The sequence below is a fragment of the Sus scrofa genome, chromosome 13 (assembly GCF_000003025.6).
Source record: "Sus scrofa isolate TJ Tabasco breed Duroc chromosome 13, Sscrofa11.1, whole genome shotgun sequence".
NCBI classification, from domain to species: Eukaryota; Metazoa; Chordata; class Mammalia; order Artiodactyla; family Suidae; genus Sus; species Sus scrofa.
Window position 1 is genome coordinate 38,787,995 of NC_010455.5, and position 21,999 is coordinate 38,809,993.

Consider the following 21,999-nt stretch of genomic DNA (forward strand, 5'->3'; position numbering starts at 1 on the left):
GAGATAAATTTGCCCTTCCAACAAGAATTAAGCCCAGCCATCCCCTCCTCAAATGTGAAATTACACAGAGTTCTCACAACTGTAATTTATGGTGAAAAGAAGGAATTCCCGCGCTAACTTGACTTTACAACTCCAAACCCCTCTGCCCAGGTCCCCCCAGTGTGCTAACAAGAACCTCACTTCTGGGTTGTGTCATCATTAAAATGAAAGGCTGATTTTTTGCTTTTTTAAAGAAGTATGAGGTTGAGGCCTAAAGGGCCTCCTGTGTTGAATGAGAATCTGGGGTCTGCAGGAGGGGGCTCCAGAAAGACCCTCTGAGGCCAGGTGAGACCAGGCCCCAGGAAGTGGTTTGCAGCCATGGAGATCTGAGGGCACTAAGGCCAGCCACAATGGCAAGGGCAGAGCATCTGGAAAGGAGGTTGGAAATCAATGAAGGCCAAACAGCCTGGGGCTATTGCTTATCGTGTGACCTCTGACAATTTACTTAAGTTCTTTGTGCCTTGGTTTCATCATCGTTAAATGGGAATAACAAGCACACCTACTACACAAGGTTGTTGTGATGATCAAATAAGTCACTTAGTGCCTGGCACATAAGTAACAATAGCAACTTCTGGAGATGGTTTATGACAAACAATAAAATTTGCAGTAAAATCATGGACAATAAGCTCCCAGGTGGGACAACAGAAAGTAATTATAAGTGATGACAGGAGTTCCTGTCGTGGCGCAGTGGTTAACGAATCCGACTAGGAACCATGAGGTTTCGGGTTCGGTCCCTGCCCTTGCTCAGTGGGTTAACGATCCGGCGTTGCCGTGAGCTGTGGTGTAGGTTGCAGGCTCGGATCCCACGTTGCTGTGGCTCTGGAGTAGGCCGGCATCTACAGCTCCGATTTGACCCCTAGCCTGGGAACCTCCATATGCCGTGGGAGCAGCCCAAGAAATAGCAACAACAACAACAACAAAAGACAAAAAAAAAAAAAAAAAAAAAAAAAAGTGATGACAATGGCTAGGACATTTTCAGTAGGAATGCAAATCTATGCAAATAGCTGTTGCTATCATTATTTAACATATATAGTATTTCTTATATAATTATAACGTATATTAAAAATAAAATTTTATTTTAAAATATCATATAACATTACATCTATCATTATCTAATATAGTAATATAATGACTTCATTATGATCTGTTTTAACATAAGAAAGAATTTGTCAACAAAAATGAGTGGTCTGAGGAGAGCTTCAGCTGCAGGTTCCTGGGCAGTGCTTATGCAGTGACTCTTGACCACCTTCTGATATAGTGTCAGGGATATTAATATAGACCCTAGAGCCAATTTGCTGGGTCAGAGTCTGGGATTTACCCCATATGAGCTTCAGGCTTAGGAAAGTCACCTAGCCCTTAAAACCTTAATTTTTTTTCATCTCTGCAAAGGGGATAACAGTAGTATCAAGCACTAGTGCTCAATTTTTCTATGTATTTTTCACACATAATCTTCCCAACAACCTGTGAATCACATACAGTGATGGTGCTCACTTGACAAATGAGAAAGACCCATGGCTCAGAGGCCAAATCACCAAATTGACTGGCACATAGGAAGTCTCACCCAAGCCAGCACTCCAAGCTAGCCCTCAATTTTGCAGGTCTGTGAAGCATGAGAAAGATGTACCACAGCTCCTCTGTAGGACAAGAGGAGTAACTGATGTGTTGACAGGAATTACAGGAATTACTGCGCTGGAATCTGATATAAGGCACAAATAAACCTTTCCAGAGAAAAGAAACTCATGGACTTGGAGAACAGACTTGTGGTTGCCAAGGAGGAGGGGGAAGGAGTGGGATGGACTTGGAGTCTGGGGTTAACAGACGTAAACTATTGCATTTGGAATGGATAAGCAATGAGATTCTGCTGTATAGCATAGGGAATTATATCTAGTCACTTGTGATGGAACATGATGGAGGATAATGTGAGGAAAAAGAATATATATGTGTGTATGACCGGGTCACTTTGCTGTACAGTAGAAATTAACAGAACATGGTAAACCAACCATAATGGAAAAAATAAAAATCACAGGGAAAAAAAAAAGAAGGGTGTGCATTTTCTCATTGTGGATCTCTACCCTTAGGACACTTGCTGGGCAGTGATACTCCCCCTTGTTAAGCACCTACTACGCACCTTGTAGAGTGTCCCATCACATCATCGCCATCTCATCACCATGGCAATGCTCTGAGACAAGGACTGGAGGACACAGGCTCTGAGAGGTTGAGTTCCTGGTGCATGGTGGCAGAGCTTGTCAGTGCTGACACCCTGCCACACATGTGGGTCTGTCCTACTCCCATTTAGGCTTAGAGATGGCTCTGAAAACACTCCTTATTACCACCTACTCTAAAAGCACAAAGCTACTTATTCTGCACCAAGATAATGACCATGGGGGCCAAACAGGGCTGTGGCACAAACTGTAATTACTATAGACAACAATTTGCATTCCAAAGCTGAAATGTGCTCAGGGCCTCACTTGAGCCCTGTAATCAGCTTAGCCTCTGCCCAAATCTCCCTCGAAATAAAGACATATTAAAGGAATTGAAATGGAGGGGGGCGGGGGGTTGGAAAATATGCCTCTGCCCCCAGCAAACTGCCACCTGAGGAAAAACCATGCCGAGAAATGGCCAGGGCTGAGCGGGATCTAAACCCCAGAGAGGTCAAATTCCTCTGTCACAGAACAAAGAAAACAGCAGCCAGGACAGTGGATGGGCTGGGCAAGACCGGTAAATAATTAAAGGCAGGAAACGCATTACATAACACACGGGGCCGAAGTGCGAGGTGAAATGGATACCCTTCTCTCCTTTATCACAAGTTACTGTCTTGCCTGCTTGTCACTTGTCAGGGTGTTGTGGCCTTGCCGCCAGAGGACACCCACAAGATCAGCAGGAGGCTTACTCTGTGCACACTGTGAGGAAAAAAAAAAAACAAAAAACATTTGCATTAGAGAAAGCGGTCCAGGAGGGCTTTCCCTGAACAAAGAATGCTCTGATCTGGGTTGTCCCAGGTGGGGAAGGAGGGTGCAGTGGGGGAGGGGTGGCAAGACCAGAACTCTCATTCCTGCCTGCGGCTTCTTTTACTATGTCTCAATCACTGAGGTGTTTGTACTAATAATTTTGGCTCCAAGTGTCTAGAGTCCTGGGTACTTGTTAACTGGAATTCACCATAGCCCTACTTTCTTTTACTAGAGAAAGAGGACAAACCACACAGCAATTTCCATCACCCCAGATCCTGACTCAAGACTTTCCCATGAAACCTCTCCTGGGTTGATGGTGTCTGCAAGACTGCCCTAAAAACTAGAGTTTCTCAAACTTTAATGTTCCTGCAAATCACCCGGGGATCTTGATAAAATGCAGATTCTGATTCAGGTCTGGGGGTAGGGCCTGAGAGTCTGCATTTCTAAGGAGCTCTTGCTATTGCTGTTACGGCTGCACCCATGGACCACATGTTAAGAACTATTGCCAGGAGATACGCTAATGGCTTAAGCAAAAGGGAAAAAAAAAAATTCCTATTTTTTACGTTTCTACAGTCATGATGGCCAGTGGTGACTTCATTCTAAGAGCAAAGAAGTAAACTTGGGCACTATGTATCTTTAAAGTTCTTGTTTCCAAGTTCTCTCATTGGTGGTTAAGAGGATGACCGTTCCTGAAGGAAAACCTTGTTGAACATTATTCACTAAGGAAAACCCAGCAGATCCTCCCTTGCCCAAGCTTCTGGAATAGCCCTGGGTCCTCCGAGATTCAAAAGACAACAAAGCTGAGACTTCACCAGTATTCTTATCACTGACGTCTCTTCCCCCATTGCAGGTGCAGCATGCTTAAGAGGCTGCGAACAAACCATCCCCAGCCCACTGGCTGTGGCTGAGGGCCTCTTAAGAACTTGAGCACTGCCTCCTCAGTCACAGGCTGCACTCTCCCAACCAGACAGGCACCTTAATAAAATCATCCAACTAATCCAACACATGTGTTTTTTTAACTGGCTGGAGCTGGCTGCCCTATTCCGTTAAGCAAACAGTACACAATGAATTGCTGATAGCATCTCCTCACAGCTGCCAACATAAACCCTGCCAGGCCAGCAGAAATGAGCCCAGTGACTGTAAGCAACAATAGTTGCATGAGTTTGTTTAAATAAACACAACCAACAACAGGTGAAAATGTTTCTATCTTCTCCTATTGCTAAACCAGAGACTTTCAAAATTGAGTTCCTCTAGAAATAAAACCAGGGTCAAATGTAAGAAACAGAAGGCAGCTGAGTGGAGAACATGCTGAAAGCCAACTTTGAGTTTCTTCCACAAACACACATGTACACAAATTCTTGGCCCACTAAAACTAAATCAATTGACGTATTTGTATTGCCTGTTTATGGTCTCATGGTAAGGATTTTTCTTTCCTATTCTTGGCCCCAGCACTTTTGGACAATTACCCTTTAAGTTGGGTAGTGGAAATATTTGTTAATATATTGAAGAAGTTTGCTGTCATAAAATAACATAAAATTACACATAAGAGATATAAGAGACAACATTAGCCTTTAAAGCAAAATCCCCAAATAGGAAAAAAACTGCATGGGGACAAGGGAAGAGAAAAAGACATTTATTAAGGTAGAGAGATGATGTTCAAGGACTAGGTAGGCTCCATGGAGGGACTTCGATGGACCACGTTAGAATGACGAATGGAGCAAGATGGGACAGCCACTTCCTGAGCAGTGGGTGTTGGGAGAAAAGGAAAAGCAAATTGAGGACAAGCATTTTAGTGAGCAGCACAAATGCAGGGCTTCTTAGTCACTCTGGATAATGAGATGAATATATTTTTAAAAGAAGGGAAAAAGGCATGACATCAACATTGTAAGAATAGGAGTTCCCGTTGTGGCGCAGCAGAAACGAATCCGACTGGGAACCATGAGATTGTGGGCTCGATCGCTAGCCTCGCTCAGTGGGTTAAAGATCCGTCGTTGCCGTGAGCAGTGGTGTGGATGCAGACAAGGCTCAGATCTGGCGTGGCTGTGGCTATGGTGTAGGCCCGCAGCGGTAGCTCCGATTCGACCCCTAGCCTGGGAACCTCCATATGCCCCACGAGCTGCCCTAAAAAGCAAAAAAAAAAAAAAAAAAAAAGACTATAAGAATAGGCGGTGGGAAGATTTATTATGTTTCAAGAACAGCAAATCTTGTCCATTTGTATCAATTCTGTAGACTTGAAAAGACCATTCCAGTCTGAAACTCAAGATTTTTCCTTCCTTGAGAAGCTTTAGAATTTAGTGATAAACTGATTAATGCCTGGCAAAGATCTAACCCAAGAAAAACACGTTTGATTTTCATTATGCAAAGTCCACAATGGGAAACTTACTTTTGAGGCAGAGAGTGTTTTTTAAAAGCCAAGTATCTTTCCGACCCCAAAATTCTTAAGCCAAGTTTGCAATCGATATCCTCAGAGATTCAATAATTAAACCCCAGAGGAAGAACACACAGGCTGCCATATCAGGTATTTTTCTCTAAATTTCCCAAAGTAATATTCCATAGTATTGTCCCAAGCCATCAGCCAGAACCCATAAAGATAATGCACCCCCAATTCAGGAAGATACAACTGGTTACCTATTAATTCTTTGGAATATTAACTCTTGGGGATGCCTGTTTTAGAACTGTGATTTCTCTCCCGGCTGAGTACACAGTATTCCTTCTTACTGAGGTGCTTTCCTCCCCTTAAGTAAGATTTATGGATTTTTTTGTTGTTGTTAGAAAAGGAAGACAAAATTCCTCCAGGTTCACCTTTACCAAGTTCTCACATTTGAAACTCCTCCACAAATAGATGCCATATTTTAAAATTCCATCTTAAGTAACCATGGGATTTAGGCCAATTCATTGCGTTTCTGACTCAGATTTATTCCTGTTGCCTTTTGTGGATGATTTTTTATTTTTAAACCTTAAAACCTAAGATTCCATTTGAAAATTACAGTTCAAATATTTGTCTTCTCACCTCAATTTTTCTTCTCTTTAATTATAAAAAGTATGCATGCACCTTGTAGAAACTTGGGAAAGTCAAAACAAAGGAATAAAATGTTGCTTACAACCTCACTTTCAGAGAAGAAATCATTATTAATATTTTGGCACATTTTCTTTCAGTCCTTTAAGTCATTTTTTTTTCATAGCAGGATCATTACTGTATATACAATTTCATTCCCTGCTTTTTAAAACCATAACAATAAACATTTTTCCTGAATTAACACTCTTCTTCAACATCCCCTTATGGCTGCATAGCATGTACTTACATAGACAAAACACAACTTATACCAACTGTTCCATGTGATCAGACATTTAGACTTTACCTTTTTTTTCCTATCATTATAATAACTGCTGCACTAAACACTTTTGTGCATAAATCTTAACCCACATCTCTGGGAACTTCTTTAGGATAAATTCCTAGATGTGGAATTATTAGCTCAACAGCCATAAATACATTTATGATTCTTGACACAAACAGTTTTCCAGATGATCAAGGAACAACACCACTGAACATCAGTGAGAGCATGAGAGCATGTGCACCCTCACGAGCATTTAAAGTTACCATTTTTCAAAATGCTGATTAGTTCTCTAGCTGAAAAACAACACTTTGAAAAATTTCCAATTCTTAGGCCTGCTGGGGTCAACAATTTCAAATATTCCCTCAGTATCAGAATATTCATTTATCCTTTAAAATACAATGTTGATTTTTCTCACATATAAGAATGTAATCAAGACCACAAACATGAAAAGAATGTAAGCATTTGCTGGATGTCTTCATGGGGCAACTAAGGTGCTGTAGGTAAGAAGCCAAGAACAGCCAGTATGATGTACCAGTCTGCGACAGTACGGAGAGACGCCTAGCACACAGAGACACGAGCAAAATAAATTCAGAACTGAATCCGCTGTCAAAAAACTGCACAAGATACCTAAGGTTTGACCCATAACTCAATCCGTATCAGAAGAAACACATTAGAATGTTCAGGAATATATCCAGACTATATTTAAAATTTATTCAGTAGCTTTTTTACACAAGAAATTTTCTTTCCTCCCTACAAGCTGATGCATAGTCCCATATACATCAGGTATGTTTTTTAATTTAATGGCATATAAGTGAAAGAGCAAATGGTCCAGAATGTTTCTCATAACCCAAGGCCTGAACTGATAACCCTAGAACAGGAAGAAGTATTAGATAAATGAAAATCTTTTCTACTATACCAGAAATGTTTCAGGTTATCTTCCCCACATTCTCTTTTCAGGATATCTGTGCCACTTTCCCCAATGATATCCACAGTCCCTGCTGAGTAGGTATAAGATAATAGTAGCAGAAGCAAGGAAGAAAAAAAGCATTTATTGAGGACCTACTATGTCACAGACCTAGACCTAGTATGAAATACTTGACACAAATGATTTAAAACTTTCCTAAGAACCCTATGAGTTAGATACACATTTCAGATGGGGACATTTGAGTCTCAATGGGGTTATTAATTTGCCCAAGCTGGTGGATGTCAGATTCCTTTGACTCTGAATCTCTGGCCACAGCTCACTGGGCCAAGGGGGAGGAAAGCCCTTCTAGGAGCCAGCCAGCAGCCTGGCCACCACTTGTGAGGCCCACCCCAAGAAAGTTGACCTGAAGCAATGAGTTGTCTTAGGGATTTGGGGATGGGGCAACTGAGACTATCCTGTGAGCTCTGGGAGAAAGAGCTGCTGAAAGATCATGTCAGATTGGATGACACCTGGCATTATGACAAGCCCAACAACACCACCAACAAGGAGAAGATGCCAAGAGCAGGACCTACACAACAGAAAGAATGAAAACCGACTCACAGAGAGAAATCCTGGGTTTCTGCAACTGTAATCCTCTTATTAAACAGCCATTTTCTTGAGGTAGTGGAAGGACATGCCTGCTTTTTGCCAAGACCTCTGTCTAAAATATCCACCAAGGAATCTACAGTTCCTCATTCAGGGATTGAACTGTCATCAGCAGCTACCCAGATACAAGTTACCACCATTAATAACCAACAACTGACCTTGTGTCTCTTAATGGAATGCAAATAGCCAGCATCCCTTAGGATGTTTTTTTGCCCCAAAGTGCTTAACCTGAAACAAACCAAGTCTTTAGATCTAAATTACCAGTTTGTAAGAAATATAAAGGACAGAGGAGCAAGTTAAATGACACCATAGGTAAACAATCAAATAAATTAAAATGTGAGACCCATTCCATAAGCATTTGGTCTGCTCTTTCAAAAAGTCAATGTCATTTTAAAAAGAGACAGAGAGAAAGAGGGGATTATTCAAGGGATTAAAAGAACTAAATAACAAATGAAACTGCAGTTCTCAATTGGATAAAAACAAAACAAATCCAACCAGATGCAACGGATGGTCCTTGAATGATATGGGGGGGGACCAACTATAAAAGACAATTGAGGAAATGTAAATACAGACTGAATGTTGAGGAATTAATAGTAACTTTCTTAGCTTTGGTAATGTAGGAAAACATCCTTATTCTTAGTATGTACGTACTGAGGTATTTAGAAGTGAGGTATCATGACTGTCTCACTTTGGAATTATTTAGTAAAACAAAGCTGAGTTGCATAAATGGCTAGAAATATATAAACAGGTAAGACAAAATATTAGCGATTGTTGATTCTAGATGGTGGGTGTTCACTGCACTTATCTTTCAAGGTTCCACATATTTAAATTTTTTCATTAAAAAAGAGTTGAAAAATAAGACATGTAGTAAAAATAAAAATCATTGAAAGCCCTTAGGAAGACATCAGGTGACACCTGACAAGCCCTTAATAAACCACACTCAAGAGTTCCTACTTCACCGTGAGAATCAATAGTGTACACAGATCTTCAATGTAGCCCCAGATGAAGCTATGTCTTGTTTTTAGGGGGAAGTGTTGGAAATTATAATAACTCTGGCTCAGGTCGTCAGTGTCAGAAAGTGAGACACATGGACAAGGAGAAATCTTGACAAGGCTCCTTACTTCTGCAGAAGGGCGCGGGCACTCCAAAAAGTGTGTGCACCAAACAAAGGACCCTCCCCTATTTATCCCTAACGCAGGTGATGTACCTGTCCCCTTCCCATTGGTCAGGTCAGGGTGCACACTCTTCCCAGTTGGCTAATTTGAAACACACTGTTACTGGGAGAAGAGGGAAAGGGGAGGGGTGGGGGTCACAGGAAGGCGAAACCAGAGCAAAATGGAGTAACCAAGATTTCCTTTGATAGAAAAGACATTATGCTACTTTCCACAGAAGGCAGAACAAAAAGCTCACAGCAGCGTCCAGAATCACCATCACCCCACTGCGATTAACAGAGGGAAAAGCAGGTTCACCAGCCCATCTAACACCAAGTCATAAATTCTTTCCCTACTCTTTATTCTATGGCAGGTTTAGTTAAACCTGCATAAATTAAATGTGTATCCGATTAAACTCTATTGTACCTTAAACTATGATTTTAAACAAGTCCTGGAGTTCCCATCGTGGCGCAGTGGTTAACGAATCCGACTAGGAACCATGAGGTTGCGGGTTCGGTCCCTGCCCTTGTTCAGTGGGTTAACGATCCGGCGTTGCCGTGAGCTGTGGTGTAGGTTGCAGACGTGGCTCGGATCCCGAATTGCTGTGGCTCTGGCGTAGGCCAGTGGCTGTAGTTCCGATTCGACCCCTAGCCTGGGAACCTCCATATGCCGCGGGAGCGGCCCAAAGAAATAGCAAAAAGACAAAAATAAATAAATAAATAAATAAATAAATAAATAAATAAAGTAAGTCCTCATCTGTCCATAAAAAAGTAACCAGACTTCATTCCCTCTTTTTTCCAAATGATTGTAAGGTCAAATCAGACCTGAGGATACAAAAGCACATTGTGCACAAGCAGTATTCTGCTGTATGGTAGGTTTCCTTCTCCCTGAACGTGTGTTGACCAGGAGGTCAGGGCCATGGCGGTCCAAGCTGCTGCTGCAGCATCTAATCCAGCTGGTTTCACTACCAGTACCATGTGAAAGTCAGCACTAAGAGTCATGCACAGGAGTTCCCGTCATGGCTCAGCAGAAACGAATCTGACTAGCATCCATGAGGATGCAGGTTCGATCCCTGGCCTCATTCAGCGGGTTAAGGATCCGGCCCTGCCGTAAGCTGTGATATAGGTTGCAGGTGCAGCTTGGATCCTGAATTGCTGTGGCTGTGGTGTAGGTCACCAGCTACAGCTCCAATTCGACCTCTAGCCTGGGCACCTCCATATGACATACATGCGGCCCTAAAAAAAAAAGAAAAGAAAAGAAAAAAAAAAACAGTCATGCACAAAAAGCCTAGTCCAGGAGTTGCATTCATTGAGGTTTCCAGAGTTGGATGGCAGAGTGGGATGACAAATGTGGGAGGTGCAAAAATCAACTAAGAGGAGAATTTCCATCATTGGGCCTATATTGGGCAGCCCACTTAAAAATAAGCTCTATGCAACCAAGTTGTAATGAGCATTTGCTTTTAGAGGATATTTACGTCAAGTACCAAAGATGAATGAGTTTGCAAGACGTACTTATCTTCAATAATACAAATAACTTAAGTATAAAGAAGTGGTTAGGAAATAGAACACATGTGTGGTAAACACAGATAGGAAAGGGTAGAAGGAGCAAAAGATACCTAATATTCATAAGGCATCCCATTATAAATGTTAACACTACATATGCATCAGTGAGATACTAACTATATAGAGGCTCTAAATATATATGAGCCCTTAATATACATGAGGCCTTAATTTGGCTGCCCACTGGAGACACCCCATTCTGGCTCCATGTGCCTTCTGCCAAGAAACACAAATAAAATAGAAATTAGGCAGTTGTTCATTGGGCCAATTGGCAAACTGCTGCTGTTGACCAAGTATGTTTGTTGATACCAGAGTCTTTATAAGGCAAGTGTGTGTCATTGGCCAGGGCACCTTCAGTCTGTGGACCTCTTGCTTGCACTTCAACTCTGGTCCTGGCAACCACAGTATCAATGGGGAAGGCCAATGCAGGACTTGGGGTAGGTGGGCATATTGCCATTGTGAGCCCTGGGATTCAAGCGGGATCCTTCCACCCACCTGCATCGTTTCTATTGTATGTTAACATGCCTCATCTCCCCTTTGCCCTGCCCCTCATGGCTTCTTACTATGTTTTACTAGTTAATTGAACAATGTGATTTGGGCATTTAAAGAAGAGGAGGAGGCAGTATTTAGAGTCACAATGAGCTAAGCCCCATCCAATCCATTAAATAGGCTACATTACTGTGACTAGGAAGAAACCAATGGGAAAGAAGAAAAGTCAGTGACAGGACCAATATCAACCCCCATGTAAGAGGCTTCAATTCATGTCCTCAGCTTCTGATGTGGGCAGGAAAAGCAACATAAAGGAAAACTGAGGGGGAAGGTTCAGCTTCAGAAAAGGGATTCTCCAAATTGGTGCATCCCTTCAGTTCTCAACATCACCACCCCCTCCCACACCTTCTCAAGGCACGAGGGCCTTTAGGAGGTAATGAGATCACTGCCATGATATTGTTTGTCTAACAAAGACTAAATTTGATTAGAATGAAAAATAAATAGCTCCATGAAAAGTCATAAAGGCAACAAACCACAAAGCAATACTGAGACTGATTCTCTGCCACCTTCTATTTAAAATTCCTGCCTGAGCACCAATACTTTCCAATAGTACAGAAATGACCTTAGCCATTTCAGAACATGATTTTCCAGGATCTGCTATTATTTTGATTAATCCAGAGGACTATTATGTTTTACATCTTATGAGCTGTCTATTCCTGTTTCCAGATCAGACTGTGAGAAATGAAAAAAAAAATATCAATAACTAAAAGGACTACTTCTAACCAAATATGGAAGAAGAGCAGTTAGAAATTTTGTTTACCTGAGAGTAAGCCCCTGGGAATCAGGAATGAATACCCTTTACTATGCGATGAAAGATGGGGATGACTTTTGTAGACAAGAATTGTGTCTATTGGTCCTTTCTTCTGGAAACTGCCCCTTCTAGTTTTTTTATGTTACCATGGTTGCCATAGGAGCCACCCTAGTGGTATAGCAGAACTTCACACTGTGTGACCACTGCTGATTGGTCCAGGAGTATCCACCTGACCCAAGATGAGCCAATCAATGCCCCAGTACCCTTGCCCCAGTAATTTTGGCTCTGAGAGAGAAAAGGCTGCACTCAGCAGATGGCTGCATTTCCACAATATGGAGAAATGGAGGAGGTCAGTCTGCCGAGAAAATGCAGCAAACAGCAGAGGAATTTGTAAGCCTCATGGGCTTCTGGTACCTGGTTCCAGGGACTTCTGAAGTCCTGCTACATTCCATGAGATATTTTTGAGACCCCTATAATTTTTAAAACTCTCCTTGCTTAGGCTAATTTAAGTAGAATTTCTATCACTTGGAAAATGATCTCCTAAATAATCTAAAAGACCACAGTCAAAAGCATCTTTTACCGTGTACAACTCTGGAACAAAAAGGGAATAAGTGAGTTGATAACAGCATAGAATAAACAAAGGCATCTATAAATTCTGCCTCAGAAGTACATTTGCGCTGGCATTACAGCTGGCATACAAGCCGCAATGTCCCCACAGACCTCACATATGACCAAAAAAAGAAACTGCTTTTGAATCTAAAAATGAGCTTCAATGTGCCCGGAATATTTTTGGTATCAGCAGACTGACAATGACATGGGCTTTTCCTCACAGGTGTCGGCATCTCTCACAGGCTGCCTTCTCCACTATCTGAAGGGAAACGAGACAAGAGGACTAAGCGGAAATGAGAGTTTTTCCTTTTGAAGGGGCATCTCACATCAAAAAGTCATCTATTATAAACTCAAAATCGTTTAAAGATATAAGACATGACAACATAAAACTCCTAGAAGAGAATACAGACAAAACATTTTCTGATATAACTCACAGCAATATTTCTCTTCTTTCCTTTATTCTGTCTGTCTGTCTTTTTAGGGCCGAACCTGTGGCATATGGAGCTTCCAAGGCTACGGGTCGAATTGGAGCTGTAGCTACTGGCCTACATAACAGCCAGAGCAATGCCAGATCCAAGCTGCATCTGAGACCTACATGGCAACTCACGGCAATGCCGGATCCTTAACCCACTGAACAAGGCCAGGGATCGAACTCGTGTTTTCATGGATACTAGTCAGGTTCTTAGCCCGTTGAGCCATAACAGGAAATCCACAGCAACACTTTTTTTTTTTTTTTTCTTTTTGCCACCTCCTGGGCCGCTCCCACGGCATATGGAGGTTCCCAGGCTAGGGGTCGAATCGGAGCTGTAGTCACCGGCCTACGCCAGAGCCACAGCAACACAAGATCCGAGCTGCGTCTGTGACCTACACCACAGCTCACGGCAACGCCGGATCCTTAACCCACTGAGCAAGGCCAGGGATCAGACCCGCAACCTCATGGTTCCTAGTTGGATTCATTAACCACTGCGCCACAACGGGAACTCCCGAGCAACATTTTCTTAGATCAGCATCCCAAGGCAGTAGAAATAAAAGCAAAAAAAGAAACCCACCAAAAAACAAATGGGACCTGAAGAAACTTAAAAGCTTTTGCCTAGCAAAGGAAAGCATCAACAAAATAAAAAGACAGGCCCCAGAATGCAAAAAAAATTTGCAAATGATACAACTGATAAGGGCTTAATTTTCAAGATATACAAGCAGCTCATACAACCCCATATAGAAAAAATGAACAACCCAATCAAAAAATGGGCAGAAGATCTAAACAGACATTTCTCCAAAGAAGACATACAGATGGCCAACAGGCACATAGAAAAATGCTCAACACCACAAATTATTAGAGAAATACAAATCAAAGCCACAATGAAGTATCTCTCACAGCAATCAGAATGGCCATCATCAAAAGTCCACAAATACTAAATCTTGGAGAAGGTGTGGAAAAAAGGGAGCCCTCCAACACTGTTGGTGGGAATGTAAATTGGTGCAACCACTATGGAGAACAGTATGGAGGTTCCTTAAAAAACTGAAAATAGAGCTAACATATGATCCAGCAGTCCCGCTTCCGTATATAAATCCAGAAAATAGGAGTTCCCCTCGTGGCTCAGTCGTTAACGAATCCCACTAGGAACCATGAGGTTTTGGGTTCGATCCCTGGCCTCGCTCAGTGGGTTAAAGATCCGGCGTTGCCGTGAGCTGTGGTGTAGGTCACAGACAAAGCTCAGATCCCGAGTTAAAAAAAAAAAGGCTCTAACATCCTGGGGACAAAAGCCCCGGGTTTAAACGCTGGCTCTGCCACTTACTATGGCTGTGATTTCAGGCAAGTGAGCAGATGTGGGCACAGTTTCCTCCTCTTTGAAATGGAACAGATACTATCCACCATGTGTGACTGCCATGGCTTTGCCAGGAGCTGATGTTCAATAATGTAGGTAAATGTTCAAACAAGCTACGAGAGAAGAGAAAGCCATGCTTGCCTTCTTTTGCAAAAGGGAGATGAGGCCACAGTACACTTTGACTGGGCCAGGTGTGTTAAGAGTATGAGACCCTCTTAATCTAATAAGCTGTGAATTTCAGAGCTTTTCAGGATGATCTTCAAGAAACATTCAGCTAAACTGAGGGTTTGCCAACTTCCAAACACAGGGCCTGGATTAGGTCAGGAAGTGTGGAGCAGGCAGAGAACTTACTGTCTGAAGTCGCAGTTCTCTCCTGATTGCTCGGCTTTTTTTTTTTTTTTTTTTAATTTAATTGGAGTTTAGTTGATTTACCATTAGTTTCAGGTGTACAGCAAAGTAAATCAGTCATACATATAAATATACCCATTCTTTTTTCCCATATAGTTTACCACAAACCACTGAATAGATTTTCCTGTGCTGTACAGTAGGCTGTCATTAATCATTTACTTGGCTTTGGCCCTCAGCAGCAACAGCATTGTTTTCTGTCTGACTAGTAACCAGACTCCTTTTGGTAACGGTGCCAATCTCTTCCTTGGAGAAGGAGGTTAATATCTAAAGGAGCATTAATTGTGCCAGGAATGACAGAAATATGTACCCCAAAAGTGCCAAGGAAGAGAGGTGAGCTGGAAACTATATGCTTGGGGAAGGGAGGAGAAGGCCAGAGATCCATGCAGGAAGGAGTCGGGGGCAGGACAGGTCGAGTGGGCCTGAGAGTATGCCAGTCTATGTGAAAATGTCCCTTTCCAAGGCCATTAAGAGCCATTTTTGGGAGTTCCCAGTGTGGCTCAGTGGTTAACGAATCCAACTAGGAACCATGAGGTTGTGGGTTCCATCCCTGGCCTTGCTCAGTGGGTTAGGGATCTGGCATTGCTGTGAGCAGTGGTGTAGGTCACAGACGTGGCTTGGATCCCATGTTGCTATGGCTCTGGCGTAGGCTTGGCAGCTACAGCTCCAATTAGACCCCTAGCCAGGGAACCTCCATATGCCAGAAGTGTGGCCCTAGAAAAGGCAAAAAGACCAAAAAAAAAAAAAAAAAAAAAAAAAAAAAGCCATATTCAACCCCAGCAGGATGAATAAGCCTCAAGAGGCTATTAAAAATCAATCTCTTTACAAATGCCTCGCATACATAACTGTATTTTCTACCATTAGAACTGTATCCATAGATACATGGATTGAAGAACTCTAAAAGGGTGGCTAGGAGTTCCTGTCGTGGCGCAGTGGTTAACAAATCCAACTAGGAACCATGAGGTTGTGGGTTCTATCCCTGTCCTCACTCAGTGGGTTAAGGATCCGGCGTTGCCGTGAGCTGTGGTATAGGTTGCAGACGCGGCTCGGATCCCGAGTTCCTATGGCTGTGGTGTAGGCTGGCAGCTACAGCTCCGATTCGACCCCTAGCCTGGGAACCTCCATATGCCGAGGGTGCGGCCCTAGAAAAGGCAAAAAGACAAAAATAAATAAATAAATAAATACAAGGGTGGCTAAAAATGAGGACCTTTGCCCTAAAAAAAGTGACATGCTTCCCAGACCCTACACTCAATTTCAAGTACCCACCGACTCCCCCAGATATCGGGACCCCCCATGAAGAAGGTTAGTCCTTTCTCCCTGATGAGGGTGCCAGACACTGTAGGCGGGGATGGCACTTTTATTATCTATGCCATGTAACCAGGGCAGGGGTCATTTGAAAATACAAGTTTTTAGTATGATGTCTAGCGACCTTTTATTTCTAGCCTCTGTTAATTAGCTCTGTCGTACACCTCCAACTCTGACATTGTGCTGTGATAAAATAATTGGCTGTTTTTTTTCTTTTTAGGGCTGCACCTACGGCATATGGAATTTCCTAGGCTAGGGGTCGATTTAGAGCTGCAGCTGCCAACCTAACCTACACCACAGCCACAGCAATGGTAGTTCTGAACCGCATCTGTGACCTACAGCAGCAGCTTGCAGCAATGTTGAGTGAGGCCAGGGAACGAACCTGCATCTCTTGGGTACTACCTGGGTTCTTAACCCACTGAGCCACAACAGGAACTCCAATAAAATAATTTGCTAACATACACATCTACTAGATGCTAAGGTTCACAAAATCAAGACTATGTCTTATTCAATATGTTCTTTCTGGGGCCGCACCCATGGCATATGGAGGTTCGCAGGCTAGGGGTCAAATTAGAGCTGTCCTACACCAGAGCCACAGCAGCACAGGATCCGAGCCGCATCTGCAACCTACACCACAGCTCACAGCATCACCGGATCCTTAACCCACTGAGCAAGGCCAGGGATCGAACCTACAACCTCGTGGTTCCTAGTCAGATTCATTTCCGCTGTGCCACAACAAGAACGCCAGTGCCAGATTCTCAACCCACTGAGCGAGGTTAGGGATCAAACCTGTGTCCTCATGGATGTTAGTCACGTTCATTTCTGCTGAGCCACGAGGGGAACTGCCAAGATTGTGTCGTATTCAATTTTGCGTCTATGTGATTGAATAAATGCTTATTAACCTTTTATTTTAAAAAGAAATTAAAAAAAAAAAAACTCTTCCTTGGAGCAAATGTCCCTTCCCTACCTCCAGTGGCCCTAGTAGAACTGTCAGTCATGAAACCTTGTCTACCCAGGTCCCTCAGAGAAGCATGTGACCAAAGTCTGTCCATGCTCTTGACCACAGCAATTGGCCAAAGTGTAGCTGTGGGCCCAGAACCAGAGAAATCAGAGTCATATAGGATTTTCCATCTGGATTCTGAAAGCATAAACCTCTCCTTCCTATTTGTGGTAATCCTTCCCTCCAAAAAAAAGTTCACATGCAGTAGAAGATAAGACCAAAATCTCAAGAGTGACAAACTGAGAGAGTACCCCTGGATACAGTTATCCGAAGCCTACCATCTCAGTCCCCTCAGTCACCTGAATCAATCAATTCCCCTTTCCACCTGAGCTTATTTTGAGTTTCTATCATTTGTAACCAGAAGAGTCCTGACTAATACACTAAACCTTATTTTCCTTATCTGAAAATTAAATGGTTAAGGTTACAAGGTTCAAAGTCCTTTCCAAATTCCCAGAGTTCAGAGATTTCTTAGCAAATGGCCTAGGCAAGAGTCAAAACCAGGCAGTGGATCAAGAGGCAAGACCAGCATGGCCCTAAAATTTGATTGATATTTCATTGAAATCTCAATTCTGGTACCTCAAACAATGCCTCGCACACAGGAGGTCTTGTTAAGTATTTCCTAGTTAACTACAGGCAGTGGCAGGAGTTGTGTTCTGGAGATTTTCACATTTCTGGGGGTGAGTTTCCCCTTCGAGTCCACCTTGGTGACTCTCTCAGCTTGCTGGAGAAGCTGTAGCAAATCTCTCCATAAGGAAAGGAGGAAATTCTGAGCTCAGTGCTGTCCTAACCAGATTCAGAGGCTCTGTCTCAGAGCAAGATACTTCCCAGGACCCCGCCTCTGAGGGTCCTGCTGCTTATTCCCCCGACTCTGTTCTGGTTTTGCTCATGATGTTCCCACTGTAACCATCCCAAGCAAAACCACCCTCTTAGCTTCTCTCCACGAGCATATCCACAGCACCCACGGCCTGCGAGAGATGGCACAGCACCACCCCTTGCCCAGGAGGGTGAGGAAGTCCCAGAGGGTTGGTAACACCCAGGAACCCTGTCTTCTTAGAGGACGAGCATGGGAACCAAAGGACACAAGGTATAATTAACAGCGTCACCTCATGAAAGGGATGCACTTCTTGGTAAGTAGAAAGGACGTGTCAGCCCAGTGTCACCAGCCCTTCCTAGGACTCTCTGCGGCCAAAAACTCTTGCCCAAATAAAGAGAAAACTACAAATGTAGCTTCATGCAGATCTGCAGTGAAAGCTTCTGGGGAACACAAAGAGGGTGTTACAATACAATTCACTCAGCAAGCCTTTCCTTAAGATTACTTTGAAACATCTCTCTCTTTTCTCAAAACGTCTACTCCTTAAGACTCTGACCACCCCCTTCCTCCCCTTGTGCCTCCTCCTCAGCTCCCTCATGTGTCTCCCTCTTGACTGCTCATCCAGAGCCATGTGGTCCCTTCTTCTCTTGCCTTTTCCTATTCATTCCGCCCCACCCCCATCCTCCAAACCCTCAATTGTCCAGGACCTGGGTGAAGTAACACAGGAATCCTTTTTGTTACAAGCTAAAGAGGAATAGAATTGCAAGTGCTTCTAACAGTTCTCTCTGCCACAATTGCTCGCATGGGGATTCTCAAACCATCCCTTCCAAAGAAAGAAGAAAATGAAATGTGCACAGAACTCGTGCCTTGCCCTAGAACAGCATGCATAGCTCGGTCTAACAGGCCTGAGAGTCACATGTCATTATAGAAACTGTGACAGCTGGATAGTGCCTCCAATGTCTTCTCCGTGGCATTCTGGGGGCTTCTTGTTCTTCAGTTTCAATTACCATAATGGTGGTTACAGAGCATGTCCTGGCTGGGAGTGACAGTGTTTCCTTCCACCCCCACCATGCCGTGGAGGATTATGCTCCAAGCGACAGAGAGATGAATTGGGCCCAGAGGAATCTGGCAACTGACCAGGCCCTGAACCGTCTCCCTCTGGTATGTCTTGAGGTCAGATTGTCTAACTTTACCAAGAAGCTGCAGGGGCTAGAAGAAATCAAAGCAAAGATAGGAGACCAAGATCAACACAACTGACCTAAGAGACTCTATTAAAGCTATTTGGGTAAATCTTACAAGTTGGCTAAGAATTTGAGGGCTGATAGGAAACTGAAGTCAACAAAGCATTAGATTCTGTCATCTACTTGACTGCAATTAACCAGGGGCAATTTGTTCATTTGTTCTCCTGCAGCCAATTACTAATATAAATGTTACCCCTGCAAGGCACCGGGTACCATTTAAACTACCCCTGAAAGAAGGTCCCTAAACCAAGTGTGCCTCTAACAGGTTCCTTTTCAGCAACAAGTTCTAGAAAAATCAGACTTGCGCTCAAAAATTCACAAAACATTTTCCAAGGGCAAACAACTGAATAGGTCTCATGGTCATAGGAAGGGCAATCAACTGTCCCAGCTTGCCCAGGACTGAAGTTTCCCAAGACACAGGGCTTATAGTGCCAAAACCTGGCCAGTCCCAGGCAAACTCGGGACAAATTCTACATGTACCCCAATCCTTGGCTAGTAGCCACTGTTGAATCAGAAGGAAGGATAAGGTACACTCAAGGGAGGTTAGAGAAGGAGAGAAAATAAACACCTTCAAAAAGGCCAACTTGTTCATAGAAGGCTCAATGTCTCTACAGTTCAAAATCGACTACAAAAGTCAACTGTTTCAAAGTGTGTACAAACTATTTTGCCAACAAAGGGGGAAATGCTCCAAACTAACTCCATCAGCTCTCCTTAATGCAGTCTGCACGCACATCAACCCATCAAAGGCTCTGAGAAGTCCTGCAGTGGTGAACATATTAAACTTAGTACCCTCAGGATGTCCCAGGTTTATGTGACCACAGAAGTCTTCTTTCACTTAATGGTTATGATCATCCAACTGAACATACTTTGAGAAATGGGGGTCTTATCCAAAAAACCATGAACAACCTACATTCAGGAAGACATGCACATCTACTTAAGAGGTCTACACATTTCTTTTTGTACTCAGTGAAAAGCATGTATGCTGAAAATTTAGCCAAAAAGAACCATGATCTGTATTTTTGAAAAGATACTTGGAGGGGTTCCCTTATGGCTCAGCAGGTTGAGGATCCAACACTGTCACTGCTGTGGCTCTGGTCACAGCTATGGCATGGGTTTGATCCCTGGTCAAGAACTTCCACATGCCTTGGGCACAGCCAAAAAAACAAAACAAAACAAAAGCAAAAAGACACTTGGGGAATATGACTACGATATATATAGGATATTCAAGATGAATTGAACCAGTAAAAACAGTGCTGAAAAGACTAAAGACTTGAAACATAATCTGAAGTGAATTTTATGTCTGATGGATGTGAGAAATTTATTTAGTCAGTCATTCATTCCATTTATGCATCAAATTAATTAAGCCTGTATGTGCCAGGCACAGTGCTAGGCCCAGGGACTATGGCAGTGAACAAGACAATGGTAAGTTCTTTGATGTTTGGGGCTTTCAATCTTAAATTCAGTAAAAGTATAGGGGTCTATAGGAGGTATCCCTGGGTTAGACTCGGGGTGGTCATGATGCCTTCCCACAGGAGATGATGTCAAGGCTTAGATCCAGTGGATAAAGTGGGTAGGCCAGTGCAATGTGTGTAGGAGTGTGGTGCTGGGCAGCAGAGGACAGTGTTCTGGGCAGAAGGAACAACACTGGTAAAGGCCTGCTATGAAAAAGAGTTCAGAATATTTTCTACACATGCAAGGGACTTGCTCTTGAGGTCATAGCTAGAATTTATTTTAACACACAGAAGAAACTCCATACATTTTGACTATTATTATTATTATTACATAAATGATGAGAACTTTGCATCAAGGGGAGGTTAAATCTGACCCTTCCTACATCTCTCAGGGTCTATGGCTTTGTGACTGGGAGAACTTTATGATTCCCTTTAAAGGCTGTTTCGTAAAGCAAAATAAAAAATCTACATATAAACAGACTGTACATTTAGGATTTCTTTTTCCTTCACTGTGTACTGGTTCTCTCCATGTTTCCAAGAAAACAGCCACCAGCCCCATTTTGTCAACCTTGCCACCTCTTAGCTTCTTCATAAGATGCTTTCAGTAACCCAAGACCTACATGGCAAGCAACCATCAGGTGGTGCTTACTGAACCACTTAGTTTTTTTTTTTTTAATTACACCACAAGTGCTGATGCAAACATGACTTTCCCAGGTGATAAAGTACAGAAGCTTCCTCAGTGGAGACTTTGATCAGAGAAGCCAACCTTGGCAGTCTCCTCTCTGGAGCATCCAGAACACAACACATGACAGCTAGGACTGTCCAGGGAAAACACTTACCCCTCTGAAATTCCAGGCTTTAGGAGATGGAAACATGGGAAAGTTGTTTTGCCGCTGCCGTTTAGGCCTGAAAGAGGACAAAAGACAATACATTCATTATTCATCGGCTCTTCAGAGGCAATCACTAACTTCAGACGCAGCTTTATCAAAAGAGAGATGTTTGAAGAACTGGCCTAGGCAGATGAGGCTGCTGGAGTTTTCTACAGGTCTGCAATCTTTGCAGCCAAACTCATTCCAAACTCCTTCCTAGCCCCCCAGGAGGAAAGCCTCAGAGTCTCTTGAAATAGTCAATCCCTCACCCTTAAAAAATAAAAGAAAATCTAAAATTCAAAAAGCTAGATCAAGCTCCCAACCTTAAGCTGTATTTCTCACACAGAAACGGTCCTCAAGGGAATGCCATCAGGTGATGTTTGCAGCCTAGGAACCCCCGTCATTGCTCACATGCTGGGGAGTGCCTGCACTTTCATGCACCTCCACGCAGGCCACGCTCCAGCTCCAGACTTTTAAAGGGACCATGGACAGGACATGTGGCCGCTGCCTAACAAGTTGGAACTGGCTTACTCACCTACTCATCTCTCCACACGAATCATGCTCCTTAGATGTGATGGAGGCA

The 21,999-nt window shown here is 43.1% G+C and overlaps 1 protein-coding gene across 3 annotated transcripts in view; it reads right to left on the bottom strand.

The window, feature by feature from the left end:
• ARHGEF3 (Rho guanine nucleotide exchange factor 3) overlaps window positions 1-21,999 on the bottom strand; it is a 342,982-nt gene that overhangs the window by 205,377 nt on the left and 115,606 nt on the right. For all 3 annotated transcript variants that reach the window (XM_021068992.1, XM_021068994.1, XM_021068993.1), the window contains exon 3: window positions 21,387-21,453. In XM_021068992.1, coding sequence (XP_020924651.1) covers window positions 21,387-21,453 — 67 coding nt within the window. The remainder of the gene's footprint in view (window positions 1-21,386; window positions 21,454-21,999) is intronic.